General features: G+C 35.5%; 1 protein-coding gene across 1 annotated transcript in view; it reads right to left on the bottom strand.

Annotated features, from left to right (window-relative positions):
- The window catches only part of DOCK5 (dedicator of cytokinesis 5), a 458,078-nt gene extending 449,761 nt beyond the window's left edge, over positions 1-8,317 (bottom strand). Inside the window, exon 1 of the mRNA XM_053718116.1 lies at positions 8,143-8,317. Within this exon, the coding sequence (XP_053574091.1) occupies positions 8,143-8,185 (43 nt within the window). The 5' untranslated portion in view covers positions 8,186-8,317. The remainder of the gene's footprint in view (positions 1-8,142) is intronic.
- Positions 8,318-17,256: the final 8,939 nt, after the last annotated feature.

Raw genomic sequence — 17,256 nt, 5'->3', positions numbered from 1 at the left:
AGTACTGCTTTTTCAAATCAAGATTGCATGAGAACAAAGAAAAATAGACAATAGGAGTAAATTAGAAAGGTGCTTAAAATCTCATGCTCTATCTGAATCATGAAAGAAAACAAATTGGGTTTAGTATCCCTTTAAAGGGACAGTATACTGTAAAATAGTTTTTCCCTTAATGTGTTTACAATTGCTTTTTTTACCAACTGCAGAGTAAAAAATGTATGAAAATTAGCTTTTTAAGGCTTATTTGTGTATATTAAAGCTCTGATTTTGTGTTTTGAAGCCACAACCTAATAAAATGGGTTGAGCTTGTAGATATAATGTTGGCGCTCTACAAATAACCGATAATAATAATAATAATAATATAATCCGATCTCATTACTGTATCACATTGTGCACATAAACCCGCTTCTTTATCTTATATCTGTCCTTAAAACAATCACCAATACTTTGAGAGAACAATGGAAAATCAACATTGTATCACCTTATCTCTGCTATATCCGACTGGGAGTGTAATTTCTTCTGCTGGCTGTGTTTACAAAGCTTATCTATAGCTGGTACGCGCGGCCACAAACTTTCAGAATAGGTGGGGATACCACATGCTAAATCAACAATTTCAAATGCCAATATAAGGGTAAAGGAGCTACTTGTAAACAATTGAATACACTCCAGCAAGTAAAGTGGATCATTGGGAACAAATTAAAGGGGAGAATTTTTTTGAGTAAACTGTCCCTTTAAGCTTGAACTTCAGCTGGAATTATTACAAGATTCTGTTTTGGGCTATATAAACTGGACCTGTGTCTAGGTCAGCGAGATTTAAAAGAACAGTAAATATATTGGCGGTAGATCTACAACATTATGGCTACTTTCCACCACTATACTCTAAAAGGTTTTAGTTATTAAACAGTATACACAGTATTATTTTAAAGAATACAACATGCCATGTAAATGACATATGCTATGCATACATCACACTCTGTATACCAAGATTCATTTATTCACTATTTTTTCACCTTTGAATAGACCCTACTTAAAAACTTTATTAATGTTTAAAAGGGACATTATAGTGAAAGCAATTGCATGCACTCAAAGATAATATCATTTATTTTCTATCAAAACTGCAAAATCTTCGTGTTAAAGCCCTGCAAATAGGTTAAAAACATATGTTAAAAAATCGCTCAGGAGCTGCAGAGCACTGCTGGTTTCAAGCAATTGCCTCTGATCCAATCTGCAGTACTAGTCACAAAACCCAGCAGTGCAACTAGAGTAGTTGAATGGATCAGTGGCAGTTTCCACTTGGGACCAGCAGTTCTCTGAAGCTCTCAAGTGATAATTTGCCTATGTGTTTAACCCTTCTGCTGTGCTGAAACACAAAGATTTTACAGGGTTGATAGAAAGAAATGTACATGCTCTAATGAATGACAGCATGTCAATTTTACACAATACAGGTCCTCTAAGCCATTTTTTCTCAAGACCCAGTGCCGTGATACCACGTACCTTCGCGACCCTATTTTTATACTTGGTCTGAAAATTTCTGAAGTAATATAAAAGATAGCTGCAATTTTTGGTAAAGTGACTAAAATGTGTGTGTACGTTATTCCTGACTGTAGTCAAACTTGAAAGTGCTGTCCAGTTAAAGGGCCACTGTAAGTAAATATTTTCTATGCCTGTTACTAACTACCCCAAATACGCTTTTTATCAATAGCATTTCATTAACATATCTCTACCGTATATCAGAAATTTTGTCTGCAAATTTAATTGTTTTCCAACCCCACTCCGTGGGTATCCTTTGCTCTGTACCAATCCGTTTACAATACCTAGGTTTCAAAATGGCGCTTTAAACACAAAGTTATTGGTTTAAGTATTTTGAACATGCAGTGCTGAAAATAGTGGGCAGGATAACGTGACATCATCGGCGAATAAAAGATATAACTTTTAGAACGTTATGAAACTTCGTTTTGGAGAAAATATAGATCAGTAGGTTTTAATTAATGTTTATTAACTTTAATATGTTAGTTGTTTAGCTTAAAAATTATAACAGAAAGTAATCCTTTAAATGGAAAGACTTAAAGTCTTACCTTAGATTAAGCTGCAAATATCCTCCTGCGCCCTTTCCATATCATGCAGCAGGAACTGTAAAAAAGTTATTTTAAAATGAATATTGTTTTTGGCCAGTTTAAAATGGCTGCCAAGCTCAGTCCACTGATGACATCACGATCTGGGCTGCATATGGCATCCAATCACAAAAGGCTCACTAGTTGGATTCAACAGACTGTCAATGCTATTCAGCAGAGTGCATAGATGTAGCCCAGATCATGATGTCATCAGTGGGCTGAGCTTAACCATTTCAAACTGGCCAGAAACACTATTCATTTTAAAATAACTTTTTTAATGTTCCTACTGCATGATATAGAAAGGGTGTAGGAGGCTATTTGAAGCTTAATCTAAGGTAAGACTTTAAGATGACTACGGTGTAGACTGTCCCTTTAATAACACACGCACACACCCCACACACACACACACTGCAACCCAGTAAACATGGTGTTGTGACCCAGTAATGGGTCGCAACCCATGATTTGAAGAACCCTGCTCTAAGCTGCTCCCCAACTGTCCTGAATACGTTCTGGAAACAGTGGCTGAAGGGATTTTCGTTAACACGTGAATTCCGAATGAATATCGGATAAAACAAAAACATTTTTTTCATGAGGAACGATTCGCCCAAAATGAATATTTTACCCATGCACATATCTAATCCTTATACTTAGGTAGTGTTTGGTTTTTATAAATGTTGGGTGATCTCAAAAACAGCATATGATTGGTACAGGTTTGTACAGAACTGAGTTTATAATGAACAATTACCTAACGGTAGAGTTCTGGAGAAAAAAAAAGTTACTTTAAAGTATAAAATGATGAGGTCTCATGTTACATCCAACTTCCTTCTCAGTTTCTCTCACCTGTTTGTTAAATATAATTTTAGACATGTATGAGGGGAACAAAGGCCAAGGTGCGTTACACCCCAAGGAAATGGTAACCTAATTCTTAATGAAAATACAATATTCAAAACACTGCTCTGATCTATGCAGAGAGGTGGCTTTTGTTAAAATAACGCATGTTTGGTTTTTTTTTGTTTTGTTATAATTTTGTTTTTAACTTCAGCCACTACGATTTAGATGGACCATACAATTTTAAAGAAATAGTCAAAATTAAACCTTCATTATTTAGATAGAGCATGCAATTTAAAGCAACTTTCTAATTTACTCCTATTATCATTTTTTCTTTGTTCCTTTGGAATCTTTATTTGAATGTAATCTTAGGAGCCGGCCCATTTTCGGTTCAGCACCTGGGTAGTGCTTGCTGATTCGTGGCTACATTTAGACACCAATCAGAAAGTGCCACCCAGGTTCTGAACCATAAATTGGCCGGCTCTTATTCTTATATTCTTGCTTTTTCAAATAAAGATACCAAAGAACAAAAAAAAATTTGATAATAGGAGTAAATTTAAAAGTGGCTTAAAATTGCCTGCTCTATCTGAATCCTGAAAGTTTAAATTTGACTAGACTATCCCTTTAAACATCTCTCCAATTCGCTTATATTGTTTGTTGAAGGAGCATCAATGCAATACTGGGAGTTATCTGAACAAAACTATGGAGCCAATGACAAGAGGCATATATATGTCAACAATCAGTAGTCTACCTAGGTATGCTTATCAACAATGGATGCCATGAGAAAAAAAAGCAAATTAGACAGCGAGTTATCAAAGTTATCAAAATTAAATTTGGTCTTTAGTGTCCCTTTATCATAAATACCATTTTACAGCATAATATGACCATGTTGTCACTTGTTAAACGTCTAATCCTTTCTATGGTTAAAGGGACACTCAAGTCAAAATAAACTTATGATTCAGACAGAGCAGCAGTTTTAAGACACTTTCCAATTTACTTCCATTATCATTGTTTGCACAGTCTTTTTATATTCACACTTTCTGGTGAACAAGATCCTACTGAGCATGTGCACAAGCTCACAGGGTATACGTATACTAGTCTGTGATTGGCTGATGTCTGTCACATGATACAGGAGGCCAGCAAAATGGGAGAACATTTTAAAAATCTACTGTTTATTTGAAATTCAGAGTAAGTGTTATTGCATTGTCTTTTTATTATGCATGTGTTAATTATGTAATTCTACTGCATTGAGTGGTCCTTTAAGGGAACTTCCCTTAAACTAGCAACATGCAAATTGTCCATGCCTATGCTGTACCTGCCAGTAAAACCATAGCCTCATCAGGAACTAGATATAGGAAATACAGTCAGTAAAGTGGTGCTACAAGTAACGGAGGGTTTAGAAGGGCAGACAAATATTTATAAAGGGCTTGTCCAACCTATAGCCCAGGGGCCACAATGCAGCTGAGCAACATATATTGTAAATGTTCCAAACTACTACAAAGTGAATACTGTATGTGTTGGAGTCAGTGATCATTTGTTTCCCAATAATGTAATATTATAATACCAATATGTAACTACAAGCAGCCAATGTATACTTAAAGGGACACTAAACCCAAAATTTTCTTTTCATGATTCAGGTATAGAATACAATTTTAAACAACACTCCAATTTACTTATATTATCTAATTTGCTTTATTCTTTAGATATCCTTTGCTGAAGAAAAATTAAATCCTGCAGCCATTATAAATCACATCACTCTGCTTTCTGTTTATAGCATCTTGCAATCGCTTCTATTTTTTACGCCTGTGTTTTCCTACTAGGGTCTTAAAGGGACATGAAACCCAAAATGTTATGATTCAGATTGAGAATACAATTTGCATCTATTATCTAATTTGCTTCATTCTTTAGATATCCTTGGTTGAAGAAATAGCAATGCACATGGATGAGCCAATCACATGAGGCATCTATGTGCAGCCACCAATCAGCAACTACTAAGCCTATCCAGATATACTTTTCAGCAAAAGAAAACAAAGGAATGAAGTAACATATATATAATAGAAGTAAATTAGAAAGTTGTTTAAAATTGCATTCTCTTTCTAAATCATGAAATAAAAAAATTGGGTTTAATGTCCCTTTAAGGCATGAAATACCACATGTATTGCTCTGTGCAGCTTCTGCTTAGCAGATAGTGAAACTTGCGTAATGTAAGAATAATGCAATAAATCACTAAAGTATTTTTTTTTGTTTGTTTAAATTAGTTGTATTCATGAAACACTCTAAATTTTTATCAAATTAGCTGTATTTATAAAATTTGCTCTCAAAATAAAAGCAAAAAAAAGCAAAAATAGAAAATTAAAAATCTAGCCCCTCATTGAAAATGCTATGCCCCTATTAATTCACATTAGGTATTTATTTTGATTAAAACAGCCTGCTTGATAATTAAAGGGACATGAAACCCAAACTTTTTCTTTCATGATTTAGGTAGAACATACAATTTTAAACAACTTTCTAGTTTACTGCTATTATCAAATTTCCTTCATTATCTTGGTATCCTTTGTTGAAGGAGCAGCAATGCACTACTGGTTTCTAACTGAACACATGGGTGAGCCAATATATATAATAAATATATATATATATATATTCAGCAACCAATCAGCAGCTAGAACCTAGGTTCTTTGCTGCTCCTGAGCTTTCCTAGATAAACCTTTCAGCAAAGGATAACAAGAGAAGGAAGCAAATTAAATAATAGAAGTAAATTGGAAAATTGTTTAAAATGGTATGATCTGTCTAAATCATGAATGTCTAATCATGACTTTACTGTCCCTTTAAAGTGATATTCTAGTGTCAAAATTGTTAAATTAAATCCTTCTTTAATATGTATTTAAAGGGACATTATTTACATTCTAATATAAAATGTTTAATTATATGTTGGAAAACAAAACAACAACAAAAACTTTGCGATATACTTTAATTATTTGTAGGCTTTCCAATTCCTGACAGACTTTACAAGCCTAACACTGCTATAGCCATTGTTTACTCGAGTTAGTAACTCATTTATATCTGTCCCTAACTGGCCTCAGCAGAGGTGGTAAGATAATGGAAACCAGGGTTGCAACATGGTGGAACCCATTATTTAAAGTAAAGGTCAATTTGGATGAATTAGTGCCCGGTTTTTAATAAACCTATTAACAACAAGGACACTTTAATTCATCAAAATTGACATTTCACTCCTTTTCTTCAAAAACTTACCTTTTAATCCTGAATGCCGCTCCAGCGATTCCCCCAGCCGTCGGAAACCTCTTCTTACGTCAGAAATGATTAATCCAGCTTCTTCCAATCAAGGCTTTCCCCCCGGGGGGATCATGGCCTGATGCAATGCCGTAATTGGAGGAAGCCTGATTCGTCATTTTGGACCTGCGAAGAGGGCTTGCGACGGGCAGAGGAAGCGCTGCAGCAGCTGTCAGGATTAAAAAGTACGTTTTTGAAGAAAAGGAGTGAAATGTCAATTTTGATGAATTAAAGTGCCCTTGTTTTTAACAGGTTTATTAAAAACCGGGCACGAATCCATCCAAATTGACCTTCATTTTAAAAGAGCAGTCTTCTTCCCAGAACGTTTTTAGTGGTTACTGACTAACGAGCTAAAATTTTAGCCAATATTAAAAATGTTCATTTTTTTATTGCACAAATAATCATTAAATACATTTAGGTTAAATTATGCAATTCATTTGTACTTTGGATAGCAGAAAATTATATAATATTAGAAAATTATTGCACAGCCCCCACCTAGCTACTTCATTATGCCACCCGGCTGGCAACATTTTCTGTGGAGAACATTGTAGAAATTAAAACTTTACACTTATTTCTTCAATAAGTGCATGTTATGTTATCACTATCAACGATGTAAAGCTATGTGTTTAATCCCAGCAAAGGAGTTATAAACACACAGTTAAAGTAGCGCTCTGGGACCCATAGAAAACTGCTGGTGCTTTGTGGGGTTTAAACAAATAGATTTGCAGCAGAGCTAGTGATAAAAATGACATCATGCTCTGACAAATTAGAGCATTTACTTTTAACACTTTAATGGTCTGTTAAACAATATAATTCTAAAAACACACCTGCAAATCATTATGAGGCTAATCTTTACATTAAATACATCATTATGTCTAATATTTGTTTAGAGGGTAATGTCCCTTTAACAAATAGTCATAGCTGTTTAATCAGAGTACCCAGTGCTGCTCCAGATAAGGATACAGCTAAAGACTGGATCATACAAACATATGCATGCTCCTGATTGGTTCAGTATAGTTCCTTATGTGAAGCTGCACAGGAGTATACTGTGTATATGACTGTGTTTTAACCCTTTGCAGGAGTGAAATTTAAATATTTTTTAATATATAAATAAAATGTTTAATCAAAATAGAGCATGCTATTGTCATACTATATTGTTATTTTAAGTGCATACTATTACACTGATTTGTGTCATAAACTGCATAATAAATAGCAAGGCATTTCCTGGGCTGGGGGTCTTAGTACCCCCTGATTTTGATGGAACCCATGTTCACCTTATACTCTTAGTCAGGGGATAGCATTTTTTAAATTTAGAAGCCAGCACTAAAATATCCTGGCTTCTAGATTTTCTTCCCTTCAAAATCTGCTGCATAGAGGAAGTAATATAAAGTATTCATAGATTAATCAGAATTTTAGAAAATCCTCAATATATTTTTTTTTATATTATCTGACAGCTGATTACCAATAATATTGCAAAGATCACTTGTCTCCTTCAAAAGATTTAAAAAAAAAAAAACATTACATTAATTGCATGTGTATTACAAAGGGCACTTTCAAGCAGGATATCTATAGGATCATAATAATACACTGTATTGTATAATGAGTATATGTACATACTGCCAGCCCAAGCAAATTACAGAGCTGCAAGCTTGACATGTAGCCAAACAAAAAAAGGCACTTCAAGAGTTGGGTGACCCCTAGGGGATGACAGTTGCCTATGGCTGTATTCTTCCTGAAACATATGAATGTGCCATATGCAATTAATAAAACTGTATCATCTATAAAGTGTTTGCTGCCTTGAAGAACTTGCAGTCTGTCAGTAATCACATTGAACACAGCAACTATCAACTTCAAAACTACATGATCCTGCATTACTCAATGAGTCACAAGTACAGCCGAAAGTATTCGCGGCACTCACCTACTCCAAACTTCTCCCTTTTGGTGGGTATCCAGCGAGCCATAGTAGAGGGGATCCTCACTCTGTTGTGGAGGGGTGTGTGTGGGGGGGGGCACCCCTTGAATTAATGTGCTACACTCTCACCCTCCCCCTGCTCCTGCTCTCTGGTCTCCACCATGTTCCGAGATCCAGGGGAGGGAGAGTGTATTGGGAGTGGCTAGCTGGGATTGTGGCCAGGAATGGGAGTGGCTAGCTGGGATTGTGGACATGGGAAGGAGTGGTTAGCGGAGATCGCGGACGGAGATAGGAGTACATTGGCGCTACACAAAGGCTTTGGAATGGTTAAACTATGGTAGTGATCTGATGCTGTGTTCAGCTGCTGTATGGAAAAAGGTGCGAGCGGCTGGTGGGGCAAGTTACAGTACAGTGTTATACCAGAATGGTTGGAGTGAGACAGGGACTGGTAAATTGGCACTATGTAAAGAGGTCATTTAGAGGGTTAAATAGCACAGGGATATAGAAGGGGTCAGCTTGAGATGTAAAGCACAATATAAATGGTTAACTGGAGAATATAGTCCTGGGGACAAGTTGCTGGAAGTTTATAAAGAAGAGTAAGATGCACTAGTTGTTATTAGAGGGCTAGTGACATGATTAGGTGGGCGTATCACTGATTTGTGGTCTATATAAACAGGTAGTGGCTAACCCCTTGGTATTAGACAGCAGATGGTAGTAAAACAAATGGTCACAGAGATATAGGATGAGTTTTTGCTCTATAGAAATGCCAACTATGTAAAAAAATGTAAAGGGGGACGTTATTGTTCTGAGTCGTGTAATAGGACAGTATCCGTTTTCTTGCTAATAAAGCGGTTAGTCGATGCAGAAGTCAGTGGCTGCGATGTTCTGGGGGAAGTAGAAAGGTTTTTGACCAAGGCGAGTTCACTGATTGAAGCTTCGCTCCCTCTTCTTGCATGTGATACTGAGTTCTGCTGAATGCAGCGGAGACAGCAGAGCCTGGTAGTGCAGGACACGGCCATACACCATGGTATCCACTAGGGGGAGTAGGAGCCGCTAGTGACACCATATGGGAAACAGTGAGAAAGTCTAGTCTAGCAAATAGCTTTCACTCTAAAAACCTGATCCATTTAAAACTAGATAAAAGTCATCTGTATTAGGAAACCGTTGTTTCTCTGTTGCTGCATGCTATAGATCATTGTTTCTTAACTGTGCTTCTCAAGTACCCCCAACAGGCCATGTTTTCATTATAGCTGAACCAGTGCACAGGTGAAATAATCAGCTGATCAGTAACCATGGTTACTAACCTGCTCTCACCCATCAGCTGATTATTTCAACTGTGCACTGGTTAAGCTATTATGAAAACCTGACCTGTTGGGGGTACTTGAGGAACGTGGTTGAGAAACACTGACATAGATCATCAATAGTTACATGTTTTAAAATCGGGTCCGGAATCTAAGTGATATTTTACAGGGACTTTAATGGATCCATTCGGAGTTCAAACCGTTTCGCTCATAAAATATATATGTTTTGACGTGTGCGGCCGGAGCGCAGGGTAGTAGAATGGCACAGATAGATTAAAAAGTATGTTACAGCGCATCTTCATTAGAAGTGATCAATTAAAGTCCATCTAAAATATTGCTTAGATTCCGGAACGGATTTTAAAATATGTAAAGTTTACCATCACTTTAAATATCCAGTCAAAGATTATTTTAGTATTCTAAATTATTAAGCCATTAAAGTGAAGGTTAATTTTGATGAATTAGTACCCGGTTTTTAATAAAACTATAAAAAACAAGGGCACTTTAATTGATCAAAATTGACATTTCTCTCCTTTTGTTCAAAAATTTACCTTTTAATCCTGTCAGCCGCTGCAGCGCTTCCTCCGCCCGTCGCAAGTCCTCTTCACGGGTCCAAAATGACAAATCTGGCTTCCCCCAATCACAGCTTTGCATCAGGCAACGACTCCCCCCCCCCCGGGGGGGGGAAGCCATGATTGGAGGAAGCCGGATTCATCATTTCTGACGTCAGAAGAGGTTTCCGCCGGCCAGGGGAATCGCTGGAGCGGCATTCAGGATTAAAAGGTACGTTTTTGAAGAAAAGGAGTGAAATGTCAATTTTGATGAATTAAAGTGCCCTTGTTTTTAATAGGTTTATTAAAAACCGGGCACTAATTCATCCAAATTGACCTTCACTTTAAACATTTTACTCTACAAATTGGTAGGGGATCAGTTGGAGACTGAACACAAATGCTCTGTACCTAGGAACTTAATACTCATGCTAAATAACTTGAAAGTGATGCTGACATGAAAATATCACCTGAACATCTCTATGTAAAAAGTCAAGATATTTTACCTCAAAATTTAGCCCATCGGCAGTGCTGAGGTCTTGTATTGCTTTGCTGCAATCTCATGATATTTCACTTAAATCTCCTGATATTTCACAGTAAACTCCCTTAAACTGAATAGGAAAATAACATGACTGTGCCTGCACATGCCAGATGCAAACTCCCTTGGAAGTCCTGGGACTAAAGTCTCTTTACACTGGCGTGTGAATACTTAGGACATTTTGAGGTAAATATCGTCCTTTTTTACATATAGATGTTCAGGTGATATATTCAGCTTTTTGCAGCTATGCTGCGTCACTTTCAAGTGCATTAACATTTGGGTATCATGTCCCTTTAACTAAAAAAACCCTGTACCCCCCCATATACTTTCCATAATCAGCAGCTTCAATGGAGCTGTGCACTGAATAAATAGCTTTCAAAATGCATCGGTTCTTGCACCAAGTCTTTCAGCCCCACTAAAACTGCTGCATAGAGAAAGCCTTTGGAAAAGAACAGGAAATTTAAAATCCCCGATTATAGCCCACTTTTATCCCTTTGTACAGAATCACTGCAGTATTGTCCTGAACTGAACCCCAGACCAGTTTTTAGAGTACAGAGGCCTTCAAACATACATTTGCAATCTGTATACAGTGCAGTTTAATCTAAATATTTAGACATTTATGTTTTTAGATTGCTTGCAGCATTGTCTGCAATGTAATCCTAGTCCTGTAGGAAAATAGTGCTGCTTTAAAATATCAGTGATACTACATGTTATTCTAATCCTGTCAGTGTTTTCATTTTATATTAAAGGAACATTAAACACTAAATAACTGCTAGATAGAATGAAGCATTCAAAGTAAAGATTAGTCTGAGAATAGCATGTAGATTCATTTTTAAAGTTTCATTAGCTGTTAAAATATTGACAAAATAAGTGTCAAAGGACCAGTCAACACATAAGATTTGCATAATCAACAAATGCAAGATAACAAGACAATGCAATAGCACTTAGTCTGAACTTCAAATGAGTAGTAGATTTTTTTTATAACAAATTTCAAAGTTATGTATATTTCCACTCCCCTTGTACCATGTGATAGCAATCAGCCAATCACAAATGCATATACGTATAGTCTGTGAATTCTTGCACATGCTCAGTAGGATCTGGTGACTCAAAAATTGTAAATATAAAAGGCTGTGCACGTTTTTTTTTTTAATGGAAGTAAATTGGAAAGTTGTTAAAAATTACATGCTATATCTGAATCATGAAAAGTTTATTTAACCTGAGTGTCCCTTTAAGTTTTAGTGTCTATAAAAAATGGGAGCTGCCATGTTGTAACTTATTTTACCTTTTCTGCTGTTTCCAATTATGGACAGTTGTAAATAGGTTACTAGTGTGTGCAGCCAATGGCTGTGTGGAATATTACACATTGTTCTGCACTTCCATTTCTATCAGGAACTGAATGCTCACAATTTCAGAAGGAATTACAGGAAAAGGGTACAAAATATATAATTAAAGTATATTGCAGAGTTTTTTCATTATACAATTTCTCATTTCATATTACTATCTCAAAGTGTTTAAAGTGAAGATAAAGTTAGCTTGATATGAAACAGTAATAATATTTGTTACCCAAAATGAATATGAGTATCATTCATCAATTTTTTAAATTTTGATTCTAAACTCAGTTTTCGCCATTTAAACTCACTTTTTTTCGAACCGCAAATTCAACCCGTATATTTTTTTTCTTTTTTTGGTCACGTTTTTTTCCTAGCCTATTGAAAATCTGTCCGTTAGGCGGCCGTCAATCTACCTAATCCGGCTCCCGAATGATCTGCGCATGCGCTAAAATTAATTTTTTGGTTTAGGAATACAAGCGCGCTCCCGTTTCGCGCATGCCTATTGTTATTATTATGGAATTCCCGTAATACATAATAGGTTTTCTTCAGTTGAAGAACGAGTTGCCGATTAACGCATGCGCATTACTTACAGTAATTGCCGATATGCGCATGCGCCGTTCAACGGATCATTGTGAACGCGCTTTGGAGACATGTATAGAGCGGGTGGGACTGCTCTATACGTCACTCAATAGAAGATAAGGAAATAGTGGTTGGGAGGCGTCCGGATCGTAACGGTAGGGAAATATAAAAACATTTTATTTGATAAATATAAAACACATTGGGGGGGGGGGGACAGTTAGTGATTTACTTATTTGAATAATGACTAATTCATTAGTGTATTCAAGTAGTTAAAACTTTACCATCCCTTTAAGTCCCTTTAAAGGTGTACAAGAAAGGTTTCATCATTACACTGTTTGCAGTGTTCACTACAAAAAAAATTCCCAGCCTGGTGGCATTATAAGGTAGCTGGGGGCTGTGTAATATTTTCTAATATGTCATTTTCTGCTATCCAAAGCAGATTTAACATAAATGTATTTAATGATAATTTGTGCAATAAAAATTAACAATTTTTGATATTAGCTAATTTTCAGTGGCAGTAAGCTTATAAGAAATCTAGAGTTTAAAGGGACATTATACACTATATTTTTATTTGCATAAATGTTTTGTAGATGATCCAGTTATATAGCCCATACAGGGGTTTTTTTCTGTAAAAATGTAGTTTTGCTTATTATTATTATTAGTTATTTGTAGAGCCCCAACAGATTCCGCAGCTTATTGTTGAATAACATTGTGCTGATTTTCAGACTCCTAACCAAGCCCCAAAGTTTTAGGAGAATACTGATGTATACCTACTCCAACTTGTTCATGTTTGTGTAAAGGGTCTTTTCATATGCAGAGGGAGGGGGTAGTGTCAGCTTTTACTGGGTGTTCCAGTGAACCTAATCAAAAGTGCTAAACTGGGAGTTTTTAAAAAGGTTTTATATTGGATTTTTAGATCAGTATCTGGACATATTTTTCTTTATAGTAGTGTCTATTCCATGAAGTTATATGAAAATTGGTGTATACTGTCCCTTTAAAGGGATATGAAACCCACACATTTTCTTTTGTGATTCAGACAGAGCATACCTTTTTTAAATTTGATAAATTACTTCTATTATCAGATTTACTTCATTCCTATGATATTCTGTGTTGAAGAGATACATAGGTAGGTGTTTGGAGCACTATATGGCAGGAAATAGTGCTGCAAAACTTCTGCCATATAGTGTTCCAGAAATGGACCAACTCATTAGCATACCTCCCTTCTTTTTTTAACAAAAGATAACAAGAGAATAAAGAAAAAGTGATAATAGAAGTAAATTAGAAAGTTGTTTAAAATCAAATGCTCTATCTGAACCATGAAAGAAAAATGTTGGGTTTCATATCCCTTTAAGTTCACAATCAAACATTATAAAGCATTGCCATTCTGAAATAAAATTCAAATCAAATGATGTATTATATTATTAAAATGACATGAACGTGTACAAATAAAACGCTTGTTAGATCATTTTATTATTGAACTGCAACATGGGTTAAACACATAGTAAAGCCAGCTCCAGAGCAGCATTGCACTACTGGGAGCTACCTGAACAGATCTTGTGAGCCAATGAAAAGTGGTATATGTCCATATCCACCAATCACAAGCTAAGTGCCAGTATTGCGTTGCTGCTTCTGAGCTTACTTAGGAATACGTTTCCACAAAGGACACAAAGAAGATGAAGTACATTTTATAATTAAATAAAATTGATAATGAAATTGAAAAGTCTCATAAAATTGCATGTTTTATTGAAACCTTGAAAGTTTAATTTTGTCTTTTTTTTTGTCCTTTTAAGATTTCTGGGGTTAAGAAATTTTATTTCAGAAGTTCTATGCTTTTTATTGTTTTACTAGGTTTTTTATTGTAAAAAAATAAATATCTATATGAGTTTGCACTTGTAATGTGTGTGTATAATCTGATTTGCACTTAAAGGGACATGAAACACAAAGAATGTCTTTTATTATTCAGATAGAGAATACTACTTTTGTTATCAAATTTGCTTCATTCTTGATAGGTAGCGTGCGCAGGTCTGGAGGACTTCATGACATGAAACAGTGCTGCCATCTAGTGTTCTTGCTAATGTATAACATTGTTGCAAAACAGCTGCCATTTGGTGCTGCAGACACGTGTACACACCTGAACTTACCTTCCTGCTTTTCAACAAAGGATATCAAGAAAACAAAGAAAATTTGAAAGTTGTTTCAAATTGTATGTTTTTTTTCTGAATCATGAAAGAAACATTTTGGGTTTTATGTCCCCTTAAATGTATACATGCTTTAGCTAAAAGTACACCACTGCAGGTACTAACTATCAGGCTGCAGCATCATACAGACCAATATCTACCACTATAATTCCTGCAATCTGCTGGCGCCAAATCTCTTTACTATTTACTCCACAACCATTTGAGTAACATAGTAGATAAGGTTAAAAAAAAGACCAAAGTCAATCGATTTCAACCTAGACAAATCTAATATACTTACAAAAAGCTCCAGTTGAGCTTAAATTAATCCCACTAAAAGGTGACCCATTTATTACAAGCAGTCATATCCATGCATTTTGTTTCTTGCCAGAAATGTATCCAAACATTTTTTAAATGTATCTAGGGTATTGGCATTCACTACCTCCTTTGGTAATGAGTTCCACAATTTTGTTGCTCTTACAGTGAAAAAACATTTCCGTTGCAGGAGATTAAATCTCCTTTCCTCCAACCTTAAATTCTGACCTCTTGTCACAATCAATTTTCTTGGAATAAACAGATATTCTGCCATCTTTGTATATGGGCCTTGAGTGAAATAAAAATGTATAATGTGGCCGCTAAAGATCAGACTCAATAATTTCACCTGTCTCTCTTTGAATAACAGTATCACTTTTGTAAAACCTTACTCATGTAAGATTGATGCGTTGAATATACAAACTCTTCACTGGAAAGTTAGAGTAGTTTTATATAATATTAAAGAAGGGAGACCACATGATATAATACTAATATACATGATATAATAATAATACTATAAAACAGGCAGGATACTGAAGTCTTCTTAAAAGCATATTCTTTATTTCAAACTTTTAAAACATCTCATTACACGGACACCATATGTTCTTAGTACCAGATTGTCAGTGGATCAGCTGACAAGTTTCGGCACACCCGCCGTAATCATAGCTGCATGACCCACAGATTCACTGGCGCTGCTTTAAAAGCTTTAAAACACACACTATTGGACACATCTGGTGCTTTCTCCTTTCAACAAAAATACGCCATTGTTGTTGGCTTTAACTTTGTGTTTAACTTTAACATTTCATGTATGCAAATCTACAAATTTATCACTATAAAGATTATGCATAGATACCACCAATAGTCATTTTTTCTATATAATTCACCAAAATCCTTATATTTAACTGACTAAATATGTATTCTCTTCAACTTGCAATTTTTTCTTACTAAATGTCCCTTAACAATACAATATGTTAACACTTCTCTATATTTTTACAACATTTTTTGGATCTATTAACACCACCTTCTCTTTATTTATTGCTTTGCAAAGCCTTATTATCTCAATGCCAAAAATTGATCAGATCATACTCTGAATTAAGACCCTTGGGTACCCTTTGTTTGTAACTTGAATATCCAGAACACTTCCTGTCTTTCTAGTAGATTTTCTCTATCTCCTCCCCTTTCCCCTGTCTTAATCCCTTGTATTATGGTCCAGACTGGAGTGTCAGGTTTTTAATTGTGCTTATGTTTGAAATGTTGAATTAAAGTGGTTGTTAGACTTCCTGCTTTAATATTCAACAGATGTTCCCTTATTCATATTCAAACTTCTTCTCTTGTGGTGAGACCTACATACTGGATCTTACATTGTGTACAGGTCAACAGGTAAATAACATACGTAGATCTACAATTGAGGCATTCCCTATGCTCAAAGCTCTCCTCATAAAGTCACGCATAAAGTCTTCACTGGTATTTGGATAACCACAAGCTATACAGGTATACGTTTCCATGGCTACATATCTCCAAAACTACTGAACAGATTCAAATAGTAGAACTCAAACCCTTCAAGCTCGTCCATGCTCGCTCATAAGACTGCTGCTTCTTAACATCTCTGCCATAAATCATCCTGAACGTGAGCAGGGATTGCCATCAGACAAACAATGCCCACTTGCAGCAAAGATGGAAAGACAGGTTCCCCTTGTTGGAGACCTTGTCTGTCCAAGTTAGTCTATGGAGCCCTGTGTCTTACTTCAAGCAAATCCTTCAGCATCTTGTGATCGACCCATGCAGCAGGATTAAATGGATAAATGTAGCTACCAATCAGCAAGCGCTACTCAGGTGCCGGCCCCCGAGCTTACATTTCTGCTTTTCAAATTAAGATACCAAGAGAATGAAGGAAAAACTAATAATAGGAGTACATTATAAAGTTACTTAAAATTGCATGCTCTATTTGAATCATGAAATAAAAAAAATGGGTTTCATTTTTCTTTAAGGAGGAAGAAAATAGTTATTTAAATAAATAAAATGCATCAAATTACACATTGTCTTACTAGATTCATGCCAACAAATAAATGCAATTCTAGCAGACTGGGAAGCTGAGAGGTAAGCTGGTTGTTTTTTTTTTTTTTTTTTTAAGAACATTCCTTTTATTGAAGAACTTTTTCAATACAGTTGCACAAAAAAGAAAATACAAAAATATGTAACATGGTGGTAAAATACAAGTGAAATATATATATATATATATATATATATATACACTGCTCAAGAAAATTATGATGTACCACCTCACAAACCATTGGAGGCAAATTAAGTATAATTATTAGGGTAATCAGATACATTCACAGA

Source organism: Bombina bombina, chromosome 6 (assembly GCF_027579735.1).
Source record: "Bombina bombina isolate aBomBom1 chromosome 6, aBomBom1.pri, whole genome shotgun sequence".
Classification (NCBI taxonomy): Eukaryota; Metazoa; Chordata; class Amphibia; order Anura; family Bombinatoridae; genus Bombina; species Bombina bombina.
The sequence above is the reverse complement of the archived record's forward strand: the minus strand, read 5'-3'. Positions and strand labels throughout refer to the sequence as shown.